At 41.9% G+C, this 19,358-nt stretch overlaps 1 protein-coding gene across 2 annotated transcripts; it reads right to left on the bottom strand.

The window, feature by feature from the left end:
* Nucleotides 1-12,554: 12,554 nt before the first annotated feature.
* mych (myelocytomatosis oncogene homolog) lies at nt 12,555-16,818 on the bottom strand. Of its 2 annotated transcripts, XM_039798602.1 has the most exons (3): nt 16,597-16,818; nt 14,366-14,924; nt 12,555-13,221 (listed from the first exon to the last, which is right to left on the bottom strand). In XM_039798602.1, the coding sequence occupies exons 2-3, from the start codon at nt 14,907-14,909 to the stop codon at nt 12,617-12,619; spliced, it is 1,149 nt and encodes a 382-aa protein (XP_039654536.1). In that variant the 5' UTR covers nt 14,910-14,924; nt 16,597-16,818; the 3' UTR covers nt 12,555-12,616. The 2 variants fall into 2 exon arrangements, with proteins under 2 accessions (XP_039654536.1, XP_039654535.1); XM_039798601.1 differs by lacking the exon at nt 16,597-16,818 and having other exon boundaries at nt 14,366-15,171.
* Between the last annotated feature and the right edge of the window lie 2,540 nt (nt 16,819-19,358).

Here is a 19,358-nt window from a genome sequence, read left to right as displayed (position 1 = left end):
GTATTATTTAAAACATCTTTGCTAGTTTATCAGCAGTGATAACATGCTACCAGCAGTGTGAGTGTAGTGACGCCCACTCAGATTTCAACTTTAAAAAGGTGTTCGCATGACAGTTGGAATAACTGCAGCAACCTAACCCGGTTGTGGCCGTCTGGACGGAAACACGAGTCCCGTCAGCGCTTCAGGAAGTAGACTCGGCGGAGTCAGCTCACGATCAAAAGATACCGAAACAGAGCGGAAGTGGATACAATTGTGCGAGAAAGAAAGTAGCTGCTTCCTTTATCACGCTAACGATGTGTCGAATGTTTCACTGGAGACTACTTTCACACATTAGGAGGACGGTGGGAGCGGTGTAAATGAACCGAGGGCAAAACAGGAGGCGTAAACAAGCTTCTAAACTATCAGGTGGAAAGATGCAGCCGCCGCGTCTCAGCAACGTGAGCTCACTGGGACGCGCTCACACGAACCCCCGTCCACACATACAGCTGTTGACACTGACTAATAACACTAAGTCAAAGCTGAGGGCTCCATCATGCTCCCTAAGGTCTTCTTCTGTTGGGGAGAGGGGCCGGCTCTCTCAGACCCTATGTAAGGGGCCTGAGGTTGATACTTGTTGCTCTTGCGCTGGTGCCTTCTAAGTGTCTCTCTTGTGTTGTCCTTCGGGTCACTGGGACCCGAAGGACAACACAAGGGTTATGTACGTACGTCCATTTACTTTGGTGAGAATTGCTCTCTAAACCCTGTCTCTTGTAAAATATGTAAGTATAAGTAAGTTTATTTCTAGAGCACATTTAAACACAGTTTAAGCTGACCAAAATGCTGTACAAAAAAGCACTAAGGTGCTGTATTAACCCTTGTTTTGTCCTTTGGGTCACCGGGACATGCCAAAAATAACAGGGATGATTGGGTGTTCTTTGCAGGTGAAATGGATGATTACTTTCATTGAACTGAATTGGATGAAATGAGTGTTTCATCCAATTTCATAGCGTTTGAAAATTTTTATAAAATGGTTTCAAAACTAAACTTTGACATGTCTGTGATCCACTCAACACCCTCAGATCTTACCTATTAGTCTAAATAATTTATAATTTCTGCTTGTTTTGAACTCAAAAAAATAGGTATGATGTCATATGAATTAGCTTCATTGACCATGAATGAAAAAAAGCTTTAAAAAACGTGACAAACAGCATCAAAAGCATCGGAAAAAAAGCGACAAAAAAAAAAAAACGGGGGGGAAAAAGCACAAAAAAAAAAGGTTTATTTTCAAGAGAACAGCAGGGCCGGCGTGTGTGTGTGTGGGGAGTGTGTGGTAGAGCGGGTGAGAGAGTGACGGTGATTAGCTTCGGAGCGAGTACCGATTCTAGAGTCATAGTGAGAGAAACAAAGTGTCTCCCCTGTGCTTTCTGACCACGGTGGGACATTTGTAGCAGGAAAAGTGAACTCTCTCTGGATTTCATGTTGTTTATTGAGAACAGGGATGTGCACAGGTTATTATTTCGGGCTATTATTTCCCAGGCAGCAGCCCGTTTGCCCTGATTGGCTTAGCTTCCCCTCTGGTAGCCTAAATAAACTTTTCTTTCTTTTCTTTCTTCTTTTTTCTGTTGTGGCTGCATCAACACGATAATTTAATCTCGTTGTACATGTGTATAATGACAATAAAAGGCATTCTATTCTATACGCCCATCATTACTAAAGTTAAATCAAATTAAATCGCTATAGCATCCAATCGTGCCCTCAGCGATGCCCTCTGCTCCCAGTCACGTGACTTTGTTTATTTTCTCACACACGGAGCAGCGCATCTGAAAGAGAGGCAACGCCAAGCCCTTCTGTCTTCACGTGAGTTTTTAAAGTTATGGCGATTATGACAAATGCCCTGTGAATAGTGACCAAAAAAAGTCCACTTGAGCTTTGAATCAAGTGCAGCTTCAGCTTGTACGGTAACATTTGCATCATTAACGCATTGCCTTATATTAACGTAAAATGCTACGTTATCAACCAAAGCTAATGACAGATGTAGCGGCAGCAGGCTAACGTAGCTACGTTACATCCGTTACATGAGTGTGCGTTCTGTAGGGAAGAGAGAGGCTCAGGGGGGGTTGATAAGTCGCCTCAATTTGTTATGAGATGATAAATTAATGTCCCAATTGGTTAATGTAATAAACTTTGCATTAAAAAAACAAAATGTATAGCCTAATGTTAGTTAGTATATGTTTACTTTGCCTGTTGTGCACAAGATTATCATATTTTCTCTAAAAGTTAGCATTGCACCCACAGTTTACTTTTCACACCAGCTTCTGTAGAAAAAGGCAATTGTCTTAGTTTGAGTATGAAGCGTTTTCTCTTTACCTTAGAACAGGCTGGCAGCAAATTATACAGATTTTCTCTGCAAACTAGTTTAACAAGAATGACTGCACACAGAGAGACAAAGAAACACAGAGAGAGAGAGAGAGAGAGAGAGAGAGAGAGAGAGAAAAAAAAAAAAAAAAAAAAAAAAAAAAAGCAAGCAGGCAGTAGAGCAAAGGGTTCTGGGTAATGGGTTACAGATGAGGGGAATGTAGGGCAGCTGCGTCAGCCTTGGATCCAGTTAGGAGGACGGTAGAGTCACCGGCTGTTGAGTCACATCCAGTCTAATTGTGGATTTACCATCTCCGCGTGAACACATGATGATGATGAAGATGATGACTGAGAACAGCTGCTACGCACTGACGGTCCGGAAAATAAACTTCCGCCATTTTTTTTAGGAATGAAATGTTCGCACTGCAACAAGACGAGACAATAAATGATGTTCAGAATAAGTTCAGAGAAAACGTTGAAACCTGGAGAGAAGCTTTTTTTTTTTTTTGTTATACAGTATGTCCATTAGCTCAGTGGTAGTAGAGAGAAAATCAATATCTAAAAAAAACTATCGCACTTATCATTTAGCGGGAAAGTCAGAAGGCAAACGTACGAGTTTGCCAACAAAGTCAAAGTTTAGTGTGACTTGTTTGAACTTTGAGCGGCAGCTAAGCGGTTTGGATCGTGACACCCGGAAGGTCATGGGAAATTTGTGGGTTGTCAGCTGGTCGCTTCTTAAACGCTGTCTTTTACTTTGTCTACAGTATAAGACATTTTCAATATCTGAGCAGCTGTAAAGGTCCTTTTATTGCCAAAAACGGTAAAATGCAAAGTATAAGAAAAAATACATAATTAGAAAGACACCCAAAAGTTGCGTAAGTGACTTCTCGCGTCTCGATTTTCCCGGAGGGGATGCGTGGGAATTCCCCCTTTCTGGTCTACATATCCCTGCCTCTGTTGAGTTATTTTTATCCCCCGGTGGGAACAAAATGTAACCCCACCCCCCCCCTCAAAGTAATCAATGCTACTTCACCAACAGACCATATATTATATACCTAAAATAGAAGTATTTTAAAGGTGCTCTAAGCGATGTTGGGCGACGTCACTTCTTGTCGCCGTTCAAAGTATTGTCAAACAAAACGGAGGCTAGCTCGCCCCTCCCTCCTCCTCATCCCATCCCCTCCCCCTCCCTTCCGCGCACTAACCCCCCCAACCCCCACCGCCAAATCCTTCTCGTCGGTTATTGTCTGGAAGACTGACTGTTATGTTTGGTGGTGCGGTTTGTTTTTGTTGCCGTTTGTGGAGCCTGGGCTTTACGGTGCGTTCAGGGGACAGGCAGCTCGCGGATAGTGAGGAGATGTTTGCTGTATGTGACAAAAAATGTTGTAGCCTAAAAAAAAAAGCACAACATCGCTTAGAACACCTTTAAACTACCTAAAGCGCTGCAACGTAAACACAAAATCCAAGTGACAGTTGCTGGTTGTATTTGAATATCCTTGAATGTTCCAAAGTCAAATGTTTTTTCATTATTATTCTGCCCAAAATGGTGTGTATGTAAACACTAACACACTAACTGCACCAACGTGTATTTAGCCATATTGTGGCATATTGTGGAGCACTCCTGTTAAATCTGCATTTACAACAGCTACCTGGAGACAAATGCTTACCAAGCTAGCTTTAATTGCAAGCTGTGTATTTACCCATGTTTTGTCAAACTATGTCCAAAATCTGACGTTCTGGAACATACTGAGTGTACTGATGGACTGTGGTTATTTTAAATATGCCAATGTAGTGGTTTGAGTGGTTTCTTTGGACATTTTGAGTTTGGACACATTTCCTAACCATGACTCTTGAATCCGTCGTGACTGCTGTAAATCCAGCTCACTACAGCTGCATTCCTGGAACCAACGTTTCAGAGCCATCTTTCCATTTATGACTCATGTGTGTGTGCATTGTGTCTCAGTGTCTGTATTCAGACTGTGGTTTGGACCGAGTTGTGATATAACCCTCTCTCTCTGGGCTCTGTCATTATTTCCTGCACAGTAGGAAAATAAAACGGGGACAAACTTCAGCCTTATGGTTTCTCTCTCTCTCTCCATTTTCTTTGTTCCTTGCTTTTTTCTCCATCCAATCTTTCCTTACCTCTTTTTCCTCCACTCTCACGTCTAATTTTCCCATCACTTCCTTTCTCTCTCTCTCTCTGATGTGATGTGGCAAATCAGAATGAATGAGTCAGAATATTTGAATCACTGAACCACATGAGAAGCAAACAGTCAGCTACTGTACAATGCCACCCCCCCCCCCACCCCCCCTAAAGTGACACTCCACCCAAAATCTAAATAAATCTAATACTCTGCCCTGTGGCCATGGAATTTGTTTTTTGTTTCCTCTTACACTTACAATAAGTTCCAATAAAGTTGTTTTTTTATGTTCAGAAGAAAAGACAAAAATACAGTGAAGCCATTTATAGCTCCAACTTATTTACTAGCCTGTTGCATGCATTTAAAAAAAAAATCACAAATATATAGATAGATAGATAGATAGATAGATAGATAGATAGATAGATAGATAGATAGATAGATAGATAGATAGATAGATAGATAGATAAATATTTTATTTTTTCAGAACATTCCCAAAACAGCTGGGCACTGTAGTTTCTAGCAAATAAAAGGGGAAATATACATATGTTGGGGACTTTTTTTCTGTGGAGGATGAATAGACATTTGATGCTCCAGTGATTCTCAAAGTGGGGTCTGGCACTCTGCCAGGGGGTCGTGAAAAGTTTTCAGATTAATTCATTTAAACTATCATGACTTTTAAATACAAAAGGCTTCATAATTTAAACGAATAATAGTTTAAAAAAAAATGATTCTATAAAAGTTTGTAAATTACGTTCTAATCTAACAAATCTATAACTCTTAGAATCTCCAAATGTGTTTAATAGCTGTCTAATATCTTTTTAATACATTTATTTTGTGTTGTTTTTCACATAACTAAGACCATAGAAGTGTAGAAAATAGTTACATTGTTTCAAGGGACATACATGAGGGGGTCCCGGGTATAGGCTATGCTCTATCCTGCAAGAGGTCCTTGGCAGGGGGTAAAATTGAGAATTACTGCTGTAGTAGTCGACGACCATAAATCAATCAAAAACACAGTTTACACAATCAGCGATCAACAGGCTTCCCCACAAACTCCAGCCGAGCTGCTGGGGCTCAACACACATCACCACACACACACACACAAAGGCACAGCGGCAACTCACACTGCTCAAATCTTCAACGCCAGCAGCAACTATCTAAAGCAAACAGTTTAGCTAGTTAAATCCTTTTACTAAGATGCCAAAAAATCCATTAAACTTACCAAAAGCTGCTCATCGTGTGAAGAAAACGTATTAACTTTACATCTAAAACTTGAAAAAACTTGAACTAACATTACTGCTACAGTTATGTGACGCTAGCTAGTTTTGCTTCTCGGCCACCGTACACGTAGGTCAGGCCAGCTAGAAGCAAGACTTTGGCCGGTCAAAGACTACGCCCAACAGGGCAAACTCGAAATTTGACTGGCTAAAGAATATGCCAATCAACAACATTGTCCCTATTTGCTTAAAGAGCAAAGGAATTCACTCGCAATTCTGAAGGCCTATAAGACCTTTTTTCACTGCAGACATGTTGACATGTCAAAGTAGGAAAAGCACAGGTGTATTCAAAACCATTAATGATGGCTGCATTCCACTTAGGAGAGGCCCTGGTATTGTTCATGCTGACTCACTGAAATAGCTCACTGGGACACTTGATGGAATTGAGCCATCGTTAAGGTTATCAATATCAGCTGTGCTTTTCCTACTATGACAAGTCAAAATGTCTGCTGTGAAAAAGGTCCATTCTGATTGGATGAAAGCTCTAATTTATGAAATGCACAGTAAGTCGCACAACCGAGGGAGAGAGTAGCAATGAAATAATGGTAATACACTCATAGGAACGGACTTTGTAAAATACATATGAAATGAATATATATATATATATATACTCAGCAAAAAAAGAAACATCCTCTCACTGTCAACTGCTTTTATTTTCTGCAAACTTAAAGGACAATTCCGGCGCAAAACGAACCTAGGGGTTAATAACAGATGTGTACCCACTCTGTCGTTCTCTGGGACATGTTTTCATGCTAATCGAACGCGTTTGTAGCTTGGAACATGCTAGTGCAGACCGCTGATTAGCTTACAACGCTAGTATATGGGGCACAGGGACACGCAAATTAAATCGCTATTTAATACCACTAAAAAGGCTCAAAATGTCACCCTTAACGTTAGCATAGTGAGGGTCCCTAAATGTTAACCGAAGCAGTGAGAATGTTGTAAGTGTACAGATATTTTATTGAAAAGATAGATTATGAGAAAGCACTGAGCGCATAAGAGAAGCACTCAACGCAACAACAGACTAGCTAGTGCTTCCGCAGGATATACACCAAAGAGATGGCGGATTATTCAACCGAATTTCAAAACATCGACAAACAAACCCTTTCAGTTTGATGGACGTCCTTATCTTTTCGAGCCGGAATATACTGACGAAGAGCTGCGGGAACTCCGTGAAAGGCCTACGAGAGAGAGCGAGAGCTACCGGTAGTCAATGCAGCAACACAGCCTCGTACTTCGGGAAACTGGTGGTGTACCTGCGGACAGCTATGGCCACCGGACAGGAGTGTCTGTGCGGCCGCACGTAAACATAAACGCGACTGTCTTTGTAATCTATCTTTTCAATAAACTATCTGTACACTTACAACATTCTCAATGCTTCGGTTAACATTTAGGGACCCTCATTATGCTAACGTTAAGGTGTGGTGATATTTTGAGCCTTTTTAGTGGAAATGTGCGTGTCCCTGTGCCCCATATACTAGCGTTGTAAGCTAATCAGCGGTCCGCGCTAGCATGTTCCAAGCTACAAACGCGTTCGATTAGCATGAAAACATGTCCCAGAGAACGACAGAGTGGGTACACATCTGTTATTAACCCCTAGGTTCGTTTCGCGCCGGAATTATCCTTTAACATGCGTAAAACTTTGTATGAACATAAAAAAATTCAACTACTAAGAAATAAACTGAACAGTGTTTCACAGACATGTGACTAACAGAAATGGAAAAATGTGTCCCTGAGCACGCCTGGGACCTGTTGGATCGGAGGGTAAGGGCGAGAACCGTGCCCCCCCCAGAAATGTCCAGGAACTTGCAGGTGCCTTGGTGGAAGAGTGGGGTAACATCTCACAACAAGAACTGGCAAACCTGGTGCAGTCCATGAGGAGGAGATGCACTGCAGTACTTAATGCTGCTGGTGGCCACACCACATACTGACTGTGACTTTTGATTTTGACCATCCTTTGTTCAGGGGACACATTTTTCCATTTCTGTTAGTCACATGTCTGTGACACATTGTTCAGTTTATTTCTTAGTAGTTTAATTTTTTTATGTTTATACAAAGTTTTACGCATGTTAAGTCAGCTGAAAATAAAAGCAGTTGAAAGTGAGAGGACGTTTCTTATTTTGCTGAGTATATATATATATATATATATATTAGAAATGAATATATATATATATATATATATATATATATATATTAGAAATGAATATATATATATATATATATATATATAATTATCAAAATATAATTTTCTGATTCTGACAATCTCTTGGCCAGCAGAGAAGGCCTTGCTGGCCATGACAGCCCACCTGTGCCAACTTGAGTCGGGCTTCAAGTACTCTATCGCTGGTGTGTGTTATGAAGGACCATGTCACCCATTGCGACAGTGTTTCAGTGATGTGGGGGGGAGGGGATAACAGTGTCAGTCAGTTGGTTGGTCGGTACAGGATCTCTCCGACATTTATGGCCTCTAACTGTACACATGGCAAGAAGCAACAAGGCAATAAGAGACGCACACTAATCGCCTGTAAATTAGAAATGTAAACACAGAAGAACGCCTCAACGATGCCACGTTTTAGCAAAGCTCCACCCCTTCACCTCCTTCCACCAACAACATGTTTTCTAACAGAGCGAGCAGGAGAACACACTGAGATAGTGTGTTTATTTAGGAAAGTCACTATCAGGCCTCTCCCTGCTCTCTTTCATAAAACAGCAAACCTAATCTGTCGCTCGCTGATGAAAAGGCTTTTATAGCATCTGGACCGATCTGTTAGCTGCTATCTGACACACCTGACAGTCACATCCATTTGACCTACATAGCTAAACACACACACACACACACACACACACACACACACACACACACATACACACACCACAGCTATTCTTATATTACTCAATACAACACTTTACTGATTGACATTCTTTCTCAGACCCTAAAAGAAACTCATAATAACCTCCATCTACATGAGAAATAAACTGTCCTTTTCTATTTTAATGTTCCTTTGTGAACATTTGAAAAGTTGCTTTCCAAAATAAAGTACTAAGCCTTTACATAAAGGCCATTTCCAATGTGTGTGTGTGTGTGTGTGTGTGTGTGTGTTTTTTTTGTTCATCATTTTCCCTGTGTTATGCCTTTAACGTTCATTCATAACGACTGTTTTTACATGGATGCAAGATGATTAAAGACTCAGTTACTTGGTACTCTTTGGAATGAAAATAAATGGAGTGAATGTGTTACCAAAGTGATCCGACACTGTCAATGAGAGATACTTTTTCCACAAGTGAATTCAAAAGAAACACCTACGCTGCACGTAGATAACACACGTCCCAACTGCTCCACGTGCCCTGAGAAAACATTCTCATATCTCTACGCCCGGGAGGGGCTGCCCAGGGTGACAGGTGTGTGATTTTTGCACCGAATCAAGACTTCTCGTGGTGCGGACTGAAGTTTGTTCAATCGGACAACATTTTGACATGCAAAGTCTCGAGGCTCTCCAATGTCTTGCCAGCTGAGGGGGTGGGCTAGACCGCTCGTTCAGAATATCATAGATGTCGTGCTAAATCTGTCTGGTTTAAAATCCTGACTCATATTATTAAAAAAAAAACACTGGTTAGCGTATTAGAATCCGATAAGCCTTCAAACTCATGGATCTGGTACTCAAACTGGACTTCGTGACCATCGGACTCGCCAAATATTCTAGCTGGTCTCGAACCAAGTCCAGCACTGTATGCTTTTTTTTTTTCTGAAGTAACTTCCTCCTTCAAAATTAAACCATTGAAGAGCGCTCGTTCAGAAAACAGCTATTAGTTTAATTCTAAATCCATCTAGAACGGGCATGGACGTTGGTTTCAGCTTTACGTGATTTAAGTGAAATTGTTATAAAGTAAAAGATATGGCCTAATTTCATCCTATAGTGCGTTACGCTGCACTTGCTTTTGGATTATTACAAATGCTAAAGCAAAATGATCACCTTAGAAGATGTCTCACTTCACAGAAATTATGAACAGGTAAGAAAGTGGTCTTTTCTCGGCCTTGACAAAGGTGGACTCGACTGCAGCCCTGAGTAAAGCCGCTTTCCGACCGGAGGGATTTTTGCAGTTCCTACAACATAATGTTCCTAGAACCCTTTTTTTTTTTTCCTGTTCCGACTGGACCAATTTGGGGATTATTAAGTTCCTCTGGCCACAATTCCTGTGACTCTTTCAGCTCCTACTTCAGGGAAGGGTCTTTTCGCTTTTCCCTTTTCCGCATAGTGGTGGTTAGATGGCTGTGATAATAATATAATAACAAAAGGTCAGTGCCTATGGCCACTTGTGAATACAAATGGAAAAAACGGTTTTGGGGGAAGAGCAGTTAGTAGAACTGTTGAAAAGTGGACTGTTCCTATAGCTACGTTCCTGTAACTACTTGGTCGGAAACAGGCTTAAGACCTCCTATGGATATGCTTCATTATATTGTATGTATGCATTTTAAATCATCCTCGAAAGTTGTATAATTACCCAATTAAAATATGAAAACATGCAACACTTCCCCTGCTTTCCTATGTGGATCTACAGTATATGCATTTATGTCAATGAAACTACTTTCAATTCTCAATTTTTTTAAAATTTTTTTTATCTCAAAATCAAAATGAACAAAAAAAAGGGAGAAAAAGAAGACTAAAATAATTTATGATACAATAACAAAAATATTTACATTTTTGAAAAAAATCTGTACAATATTTAAACCAGAAAAAACATTACAGATCAGACTGCAGCCAGCTGGAGGTAGGTTTTATCATGTCAAGAACAAAAAAAAATCATCGCTACAGTCTTGTTAAAACCTGAGCCTTGACTTCAGAAGGCGCTTCTTTTGCCAGTGAAACTCCACAAAAGCTCTGCAGAACAAAATACTCACGTTAGAAGCAGCTTAGGTTTTAACTAGACAGTGACATAATTAAAACAGGAACCCAGAAGTCCTGAACAGAATACATTTCAAGGCAGAACAGGTTTTACCGCTAAAAACACCTCTACTCTCATTATTCCTACCAACTAGGGTCGGTACACCGAGTCTGAACAAGGAAGAACTCCATTAACACAAAAACAGGCTGCATTTTAAGACATAAGACACAAAGAAGCTAAATGTTTGCCCTTTGCACATTTCATGACAAACAGCACACGAATGGATAGCATTGGCAATAACTGATATTTAGAGTAAAATGGCATTCAGTTAAACATCCCACCCAATTAGTGATATTTCAAACATCAAAGCCAGCCAAAGATCAAGCTCAAGAAGACACCTGATCCTAACCAGGCTCCCTGGTGAAGACGTACAGCATTCACTTTCCTTAACTAGGACTTGGCGTCCCAGCTCTTTTGTGTCCATGTCATCAAAAATAAAGTCTGTTCTTCTTTTAAAAACAGGGGAATGTTGATCAGTGGCCCTTCTTCACGTAACATGTACGTGGTTCAAATTTCATTTTGAAATGACAAAAACAAACGTTCCAAGGTTTGATCAAATAGGGCCACTGACTAATAAATCACAAATGGCATTTAAACAATTTCTGGATTTCCTGAATTAATGGTTGTCCAATAGTAAAAATGCTCTCTTAAGTTACACTTAGCAAGATGGCTGCTTTATTAGCCATGGAACTAAATGTCACAGTATTGCTGTTGCAACCTCCTCCAGAACTAGAACCTTTAGATGTCAAGACACCATGGGTCCGTCACTCCATTTCGGACACGCAAGAAGCAAATGTTATGCAGAGGTTTTCTGTCCCGACTTTGGCTGATTTTCTACAATGGCACGGCTCACAGTTCAGTTCACCTTCCAGTTCAGTCTCCTCAAAACCTGAATGCTGTTTAATATGGCTACTTTTGAGTTCAGACAGTTAATTAATGACAGATACCTTAATACACAAGTCATTTCCAGGAGTTTAACTCCAGGACACACACACACACACACACACACACACACACACACACACACACACACACACACACACACACACACACACACACACACACACACACACACACGACTGAGCTGGTGGTAAGCTGAACCGAGACCGAGCATTGACATGTGTACAGCATCAACCCTGGTCTATACAGTACTGTCATTGACACACATTAACCTGATAACAGAGTGGTGTTGGGCCCAAGGGTCCGCCTGAGGCCAAACCGGTCTGAAAGCACACTGAAGAACCATTTATGAAAAAAAAAAAATATATATATATATATATATATATCAAATAGCATCAGGTTTAGAATTTAACTGGAACTGGCAGAAGTGCAGTCAACCAAATAACTTAGAAGCCACCATCAAAGGCCTTTCAGAGTGGAGGGATTACTGGATAGTATGGCTATAAGACACTGAAAACACAATATTCAAGTTTTATTCAACTACTGAGCTGATGTGGCTTCCAGTTGTTTGACCCAAAAGGCACTTCTGCCTCGCATCATTTTCACCTGTGCTATTTGGCATCCCCAAAATGGGATGAAATAAAGAAACCAAAAACAAAATATACTGTCCTCGTCTTTCAGTGTGCGTTCAGCAAAGCTTTAAAAAATAAAAATCTGTTCACTCCGTCCTCGTTTCAACTGTTAAAAAACATCCTACTTTCAACAACAGTCAGCAGTCAAGGCATGAGAATGAGCAATTCTGAGGCAATGAGTGTGTTTGTGTTTGTCCATGGCAGCAAGTGTGAGTACACAGTCCAGAGCTATCGTTACAAGTCTTTGAAATGTCTTTGTGCGCTCTTTTCAGCATGACCCGCCATCCTTTAACCCCGCTCAACCATCTGTCTTTGTACAAAGTCCCCCACAATCCCGAATTGTCTCTAAACGGCAAAAAAAAAATGCAGCCCGTGGTTCGCTCCTGGACCATTAGCTGCGAAGCTGCGACAGCCTGGCCTTCAGCTCTTCCTGTTTAGCTCGGAGTTTGTCCCTCTTGGATTGCAGTCTGTGGCTCTCCTCCTCCAGGCCGTAGATGCAGTCTCGGGCCTTCTTCAGGATCACCACCTTGGACGCCTTGTCATTGTGCGACAGCTCCGGCACGTTGTCGCGCAGGTGCACAAAGCAGTTCTTGAGCTCGTTGCGCCGCTGCCGCTCCATCACGTTGTGCGTCCGCCGCCGCTCCTCCTCGTCCTCCGTCTCGGTCGAGTTTCGGGACGAGTGGTGGTGGTGGTGGTGGTGGTGGTACCGTGACGAGGACGATGACGAAGAAGAAGAGCTGCGAGAAGAGTGGTGGAAGCGCGGTGAGCTGTCGCTCCCTCGCGAGCGCTTGTTTGACGATGAAGAGGATGAAGGTGGCGGTGAGGCGGGACACGGTGCCGCGTAGTTGTGTTGCAGCTGGATCTCAAAGTGGTGACGCTGGAGAGCTCGCTTCTCCTCTTCCTGCTTCTGCTGACGGACAGACAGGTCAGCCAATGAGGGCCGAGGGGAGGGGCTGGAGGAACAGCGCACCACTGTTACCACATCAATCTCCTCCTCTGTAGGAAAGAGAAGAAGAAACGAGAGATGGGTTAGATGAGTTTCTGGCACAACCTTGTTTTCTGACCTTTGCGGTAATTTGATCTGCCCTGTGATGGCACTGGCACCGACACCAAAACAAGAGTGTAGACACTGTACACAGCACACCAATGTGAGCTTGGCTCACACATACGTGGTGATGCCAATCATCAGTGAAAATCTGTCCTACTGTGTAAACAGCCATAAACATGCAGAAGCTTACAACTGTTTGCAAACTGTAACTCTATTAATGCGTGACCGCAGTTTAAGATTACGGCAACGGTTTCATGTATAAACAGCAGTTAGTTTTGAGGCTATGTAAAATATAATTAAGTATTTCCAGTTTAATTTATTGACACAAAGCTTTGTACTGTTAAAATGAAAAGGTTACGTATTCCTCAAATAATAAAATTAAAGAAATAGAATACAATAAAGCCTAAACAAAACAAAAACAAAAAAACATAATAAAAAAGGGAAGTCTGCCTCTTCTTCTCTGGCTAATAGCCAGGGATGCTAGAGTCGGAAAAATGACTCATTAGCAGGTAATGGATGGAGCCGTCCGCAACCATTACCACTGAGAGAGACACACACACACACACACACACACACACACACACACACACACACACACACACACACACACACACACACACACACACACACACACCTCCTAAAACCTCCCATCTACTCATGTCAGTCAACAGCTAAAAGCCTGCCAACACTGCAACAACATACTCAAGTAATAAAGGCTCCTGCAGATTACAGATGGGCGGCCTGAGTCCAGATAAGCAAAGTGCAAAGAACAATTTGGGCTCAGTAACATTTAAACATTACATTCACTAATCATTAACTGTGAATGATCAATGAAATACCAGTTAAACAGATCTGGGCGAGGACTGTTCATACTGATAAGCTGCACAATGACAATGCAGTAATGAGATTAACGTATTAGAACAACAACAAAAAAACTAAAACAAATTTAAAAGGGCATTTTGTTTAAAAAAAAATAAAATAAAAGATCCTAAAGGAACCACGGATTGAAGACTCACAACAACAAGTCTTGGCATTTTGGCTAAACTTTCATAGGAGTGAAAATCACGAATGTAAAATGAAGTCGGAACTCACCAGAGTCACTGGATGAATAGGTGGACAGCTCGCCACCGGTTGACCCATAGTCTGATGTGGCCTCGCTGGGCTCCTGAGTGTCCATCAGTTTCTGGCAGTCCAGCGTGGAGCCGGCAATCTCCTCAAAGATGCTGGTGTGGATCTCAGACAGCAGTGGGCTGGAGCCGAGCACGGAGGAGACCAGCTTCTCCTCCAGGCTCTTGTCCCCTGCCAGGCACCGCCACAGGCAGTCCTCGCCACTCTCCTCCAGAGGGGAGCAGGGCAGGCTGGGCTCGCCATCCTTCTCCGCAGCATCTGAGTGGAAGAAGTCGCAGTTCCAGGTGAGCTGCATGTCGTGGTCCTCCAGCAGGATGTCCGATACATAGCTCAGCTGGTCCTCCTTGGATAGGGGCTTACTGCCGCCCAGCCCGGTATTAGTTGGGGGGGACTGAGGGGGTGTAGGCAGCGACTGGAGGTCCTTCATCAAACTCTGGCAGAACTCATCGTCAAACAGCAGCGGTTCAGAGTAAAGCCAGTCTTGCGATTGAGAGAAGCTTTGCAACATCTTTGCTTGCAGAATCTGGGAGAAGAACATCAACAACAAAATCGAAAAATCAGAGAGGTAGTGCAGTTTAAATCCAGAGAAGCTGAGCCAGTAGTGGGTTTAAAGCAGCTCCGTGTCAGTTTAGTGGTAGTTCCCAACAGCAGCAGCAGCAACACGCGTTGTAGTGAAAGTTTAAACTAATTTCTCCAGACTGACTCCCGACCGGCAGTGAGGCACATTTTATCTGTGTTTACATCACTGTAGCCCCGCCCCACAGCTCCCCAGGGGAGGCCGTAAATCACCCAAAAAATTTAACACCCCCCCCCTCCCCATGACGTCATAGGAAAAGCTGGGAGAGACCAGGGCAGAAATGTAACACCTCTTTCCACAATTTGCATTTTTTCCTTTTCAGAAAGATTTAAAAAAAATAAAAAAACACACCGGTAAATGGAGCCTGGCTGCCTGCTGACATGGAAAACAAAACCCCGAGAGAAAGGATGGGTGGCTTTTGTTTCACTTGTTTTTGTTACTCACTGCTGCTGTTTCACATAACGTTACATGACCCACAGCCTCCATGCAGGTGAAACCACTCACTACTTCTTAAAAATAGAAACACCTACTTTGCCCAGCACAAAGCCTGGGTAAGTTGCCTTTTTTAAATAAAATAAAAAAAAATAAAATAAAAAAAGCCCCAGGGGTTTCGTATGATAACAATTACTAGTCAGGACAGTATTCTGATTTTCTACTACCAACAGTAAACTCTTCGTTCAGCATTAAAAAAAATACTGTCAAAATGCTATAAAATCAAACCTCTGAGTTAACATAAATAACTGAAAGGAACAAACTGGGTAAGAAAATCCTGTGGTATTCCCATGGGGTCTTACGGTATGCGAATGTATGGCAGGCTGTGTTGGAGAACAAAGCAGCAGTGTGTGGTGCAGACGGGCTCCGGGAGTTTAAAACTGCCTGTCTTTACCATCGCCGCCTGGGAAACCAGAGCCAATACTTAAATGCAGACCAGTCTGCGCTATTACACAACAGTAAAAAAAATACGTAATTACGCCTTTATGATGACATTCCCCCCACTCAACATGAGACTAAACGACTGATAATCGCATATGAATGCATGCCATTCACTAGTACTGACAGCGATAAGTACAGTCCGTGCGTAAGTGTACACAAACCGAAGCATCTAAAAATTACACATTTCTCAACGAGGTTTTGAAAGCAGCTTCGCTGAAGTATTATTCTTGCCCGTTAGGTCGCGCTAAATGCACGCCTTTGCACCAGACTCAAGTTAATATTACAACTGAGCACATTGTGCACATATTTTTTTAAACAGATTTCGAAAAGCGAAACATCTTCTAAAAACGTCAACATGCAACGAGCCATGCATGTGACATCACCTTAGCTTAGCGTTTATGTGTGAAAGGAATCAGCCAGAAAAGCTCAAAGTCTTTAACACCTCCAACCACCCCTTGTACGGGTCATTTAAACCCCGCATGGGTTGAGCAACGCTGTGTCTCCACGTGAAACCGGCATTCTTTCTTTCAGTGGCCACTTAAAACCACATGAAACGCAAAATTACAACACAGAAATGCACGAAAGCATAGTTTATCACGCAGACATGATGTGACTAAAACTGTGCAACGTTACCTAATGTGCAAGTTAACGTTAGCGTAACCCCAATTCAGCCGCAAGTCCTTACCTTCAACTGTCCTTACAGGAGAGGAATTCTAAATGAAGAAAACTGGAGGAGACGTCCGAAAAATCCGAATAAAGTCCACAGAGAGGAAAACTAATATGATATGCTCGACTGAGATTTTCTACGTGTGAAATTAAAGTTGGGGCAGGGCAGCATGGTGTTTGTCACCTGTCAAAATTCTTCTCCTCCGACCGCTACGAACAGACAGAGTAGGTGTGGCTGGCGGGGTCGACCACTTTATAGGTCTGCTACCCGCCTGTGTCCTTCCGCCGCGACCAAAATCGCGCCAAAACGCCAAAACCGACGACATGTCGTTAACGGCAATAAAACCTGTAGCCTGTTTATCCGCCGTCGGTTCCCGTTTCGATCAAGTCCTGGCGGAAAAACCGGGGGCGACGGCAATACTGGTTATTTTCGCATAGAAATTGGGGTCTATGTTTTCTTGGCAGCGGAGTGATACCGCGCAGGCTGGGATTCCAGGAAAATGGTGGCGGGTAAAAGTTAGGACAGAAACACACGTGGATTGTGAGCAGATGCCGGGTGTCTTACTGCATGTCTCCCTGCCTGCCTACTTGTCTTTCTAAAAAAAAAAGAGCAAATACAATTTAAAACGATGGCAATTGTTATGTATAAGATATATTCATAAAAACGATCATATGCGAATAGTTGTGAATCATCACGGTTTAGATAGTAGGATTATTCGCACACTGAATAAACTAACGTCCACAGTCATTAGTGGCGAATGTGGTGGGTGCAGTGAGTAAGCAGGTTTGGTATTGTTACGGCATGTTAGAGGAATGTATTTTACAGTAGGCTACTGCGCCTGTCTACCTTTAATTCGTATTATGACCGAGAGACAGGCAGGCAGATAGACAGGCTGAATGCGTCCAGAGCCACGTTGTCCTCTAATTTCAACTCTTGCAGGGGTGTTTCACCATCCATCTATTCCTAGCGCCTCCTCCTCGTCATACTACTGTTACTACTAGGCTACTACAACCACACACTAGGATATCTCAGACTGTCACCAGCATAGTTTAAAGCAAAACAGCATCTACTGCATTATCAGCTTATGCACATTAAGCTTTAAAAACACTTAATGAAAGTTTACTTACTGTTAGGCTAGTTTTATGACATAGTCACATTCTACACTGTGTTCTCACCTTTCAAAAAATGTTGCTGATGGTTGGTGAGTTTTTTTTATATATATATAGGTATTTTCGCATTTTTGCACCTTTTCTGTTAATTAACCAAAAAGTGGATTAAAATGTAAAATGCAAAATAAATAAATCACTTTTATAGACAGATATGAAAATGAAACCCATACAATGCAAAATAAATGAATACAAATGTAAAAATATAGGCTATATATATTGCAGTAGGTCAGTGGTTAAAAGGACTGTGCATTGGGATGAATGAACTCCAAACAGCCCCACTCAGATACCGCAGACCTCCCTCCTTCTTTATCCGCCCCATGCATATAGCTCTCTCGTGCACTGCACGTTATATAACGGACAAGGATTCGCCGTTTACACGTGCGGACACGTCGGCCAATCAGAGTGCGAGTCAGCCTCTGTTCACGTGAGTTCTCAGCAACCTCAGACAGAGGATCTTGTAGCCTACCACTAGGAACTCAGTCTTTATATCCAGCTCTTTAACACCCACGCCTTATGGTATTTTCACATAAGAAGGTCATATGGTAGCCTAATTATAGGCTATAAAAAACGACATAGGCCTAAAATACAGCTTAATTATTTTTAATATCTATTCTTCCAATCAATATATTTTTAAAGGTGCTATATAATTAAATCTATCAGTAATATTAATCACTGAAAAAAATAAATAAGCATGAAGTCTGGTCCACACATAACAAAAGGCTGGTAGCCTAAATGAAGCTTAAATACAGATGTGTCACCATGAACAGCTCCTTATTGTTAATGGTGCTTACCTTTTCTGCAGGCATTATGCACTTTTACAGATAATCACAGACTTGTTGTTGGGAGTCTGTCACATGGAAACTATTTCTGCTGAGTGTAAATGCTCTCCATTTCCACAAACAGAAGGGGGGAATGCAGCATAATCCTACAAAGAAATACAAATTAAAAAAAAACTGCACTGCATGGTTAAAAAGTCTACTGTTCCACATTTAGAGGAAGGGGTTTCTGTATAGTGCGGCTGATGTAGGGCGGATCACAGCAGCAGAGCAGAAAAGAACATTTTGCACACAAAGAGGGGGCGATCTGGATGTGAATAACTGGGTTAATGTGCCACCTACAGGCCAACTGGCAGACTGACTGACTGGCCTGCTTTCAGCTCGAAATACTAAACCTCTTGGCTGGCTGAGTGACTCACTGGTTATCTGGTTAATTCTGGGATTTTCCTAATTGTTTCACATAAACCCCACCCTAAAACATCTGTACCGTGAATTCAGTTAAAATGATTTCTATTTTTTTTTTTTTAACTTCCTACGCAGTTCACTGTGAGATCAACAGATAGGTTATCATCTGAGTGAAAATATCATAAATAACATCTGAGTTTGTCCGTTAGTTCATTATTAGGTAAATGAAGGCACCACAAGTGCTTTTTATAAGGATCCTTTTTAGTTAGTATTATTATATTGTTTAGTCATTTTTAGTATTACACAGCATGTGAGGTGGTCAAACAGAACCCCCCCCCCCATCTTCTAACTCATTGTCAGGACACACTGTCTCAGATGAGTCTTTTTGCTGCTTACCATGACGATATTGATAATTATAATGATGAGCAAC

Source organism: Perca fluviatilis, chromosome 4, assembly GCF_010015445.1.
Source record: "Perca fluviatilis chromosome 4, GENO_Pfluv_1.0, whole genome shotgun sequence".
NCBI lineage: Eukaryota > Metazoa > Chordata > Actinopteri > Perciformes > Percidae > Perca > Perca fluviatilis.
Note: the sequence above shows the minus strand (reverse complement) of the source record. Positions and strands in the feature narration are given on the sequence as shown.

Bases quoted from the DNA above. Each gene is read 5' to 3' on its own strand.
- mych (XM_039798601.1), bottom strand. From the start codon at position 14,939: ATGTTCTTCTCCCAGATTCTGCAAGCAAAGATGTTGCAAAGCTTCTCT. The intron at 13,222-14,365 runs GTGAGTTCCGAC...TCTTTCCTACAG, and splicing joins CTATTCATCCAGTGACTCTG to AGGAGGAGATTGATGTGGTA.